The 1,469-nt window shown below is 37.3% G+C and overlaps 1 protein-coding gene across 1 annotated transcript; it reads right to left on the reverse strand.

Moving 5' to 3' along the window:
• On the reverse strand, nt 1–1,073 carry LOC108562937 (sodium-coupled monocarboxylate transporter 2-like; the record flags this gene model as incomplete). The annotated part of the gene is given in 4 exon segments (XM_017921448.1): nt 1–267; nt 325–476; nt 537–804; nt 855–1,073. Coding segments are annotated over 4 exon segments (880 nt in total), but the record flags the coding sequence as incomplete, so codon positions are not given.
• Nucleotides 1,074–1,469: the final 396 nt, after the last annotated feature.

The following is a 1,469-nucleotide window of genomic DNA, read 5'->3' on the forward strand; positions in this document are numbered from 1 at the left end:
TATAAATAAGTACAAATAAATACTGCTCAAACGTTGTCTTGGCCTCTCTTCAAGGGAATTAGCGTGTACTGTTTGTCAACGACCTCCTGTTTATAGATGCCGCGTATTAAAGGACTCAACAATTTCTTATCCACTTTGCAATTATCGCTCCTAAAGTACAAACTAATTGGCACTCCTATCAAGAAGACGAGAGCTGCACCAATTAGCGTATTATAATAATGCGATATACTAAATATAAACGGCGCTTCGTTACCGAACGTTTCTCGCCTGAAAAGAACAAAGAACTATAGAACACGTTTTGATAATAGCCGTTGTTTTTATTACCCGAGGGTGGTCACATTGAATGGATGAATGCATCCCTCCGTGGATAAAGGTTTCGTCTCGTACACCAAGTTTTTGCTCATTTTGTAATACTGCGATCCGGTAAAAATCACAACCATAGTTGATAGAGAGCCTAAAATACCGCACAAAGCGCCCTGAAAATATATACAAAAAAAAATATGTAGCTACGAAATTATGTAGGAGTGAATGATTACTTTCGTGTTGGCGAAAGGAACAAACATTCCTAAACAGAAGAGCCCCAAAATTGGACCAGCTGAAACTGCGCTGAATCCGAACATCACCGGTAAAACGCTTCCCATCCTCTCTATAACGAAGACTAAGCCAGTGCTTGTTACTCCGATAACAACGACTATGGACTTCAAAATCAACTCGCTGTTCTTTTGGGAGAATATCCTCACTTTACTAGACACTAAATCCGTGTAGATGGTGCAAGCTAACGAATTCATAATCGCTGATAAAGAACTGAAAATAATTTATATTAAGTTTGTTGATGGATCAATCATTGAAGTTACCTTAGAGAAGCGCTGAAGACTCCAGCAATGAAAAGTCCGACGAAGCCTGGAACGTTGTTGGCCACGTGCAGGATGTAGTAGGTGACTAATTGGTCATGTGCTTGGATTTGCTTGGAATTGAAAGGATCGCAGTCCTTGTACTGCGAGTACATGATCAAACCAGTGTAAGCTCCGGTCGTGTAGATCAATGCGATTCCCAAACCGAAGAGTATAAATGATCTAAAAATAAAATCAATAATATCATTAAATATAATTTACATCATAAGTGATAAGTTATTGAAATACGAGGAATGTATAAAATAATCGAATTTGTATGAAGAATAAATGAGAAGAGAGCAACCGGTTATATATACATTAATGCAGCGTTTTCCAAACTGTGAGGGGAGGCGCGAATATTAGTAGCAGTGAGCAATTTTCCAAATATCTGCTAAAGTATAGATACATTCCTGTGCTCTTATCCATATTGCTGTAATACAAAATTTTTTTTGGAATACGCGTTCAAAGTTGAAAAATTGAAATTAGAACGTTCGAAAAAGCAGTGTTTTCATTGATTTTCTCGAAAACTATAATAGATAGAATGAAGCTAATAGATGCATATGAAAGCTGAATGTTTGG

The sequence above is a fragment of the Nicrophorus vespilloides genome, unplaced genomic scaffold (genome assembly GCF_001412225.1).
Source record: "Nicrophorus vespilloides isolate i.1.1-1 unplaced genomic scaffold, Nicve_v1.0, whole genome shotgun sequence".
In the NCBI taxonomy this organism is placed as follows: domain Eukaryota; kingdom Metazoa; phylum Arthropoda; class Insecta; order Coleoptera; family Silphidae; genus Nicrophorus; species Nicrophorus vespilloides.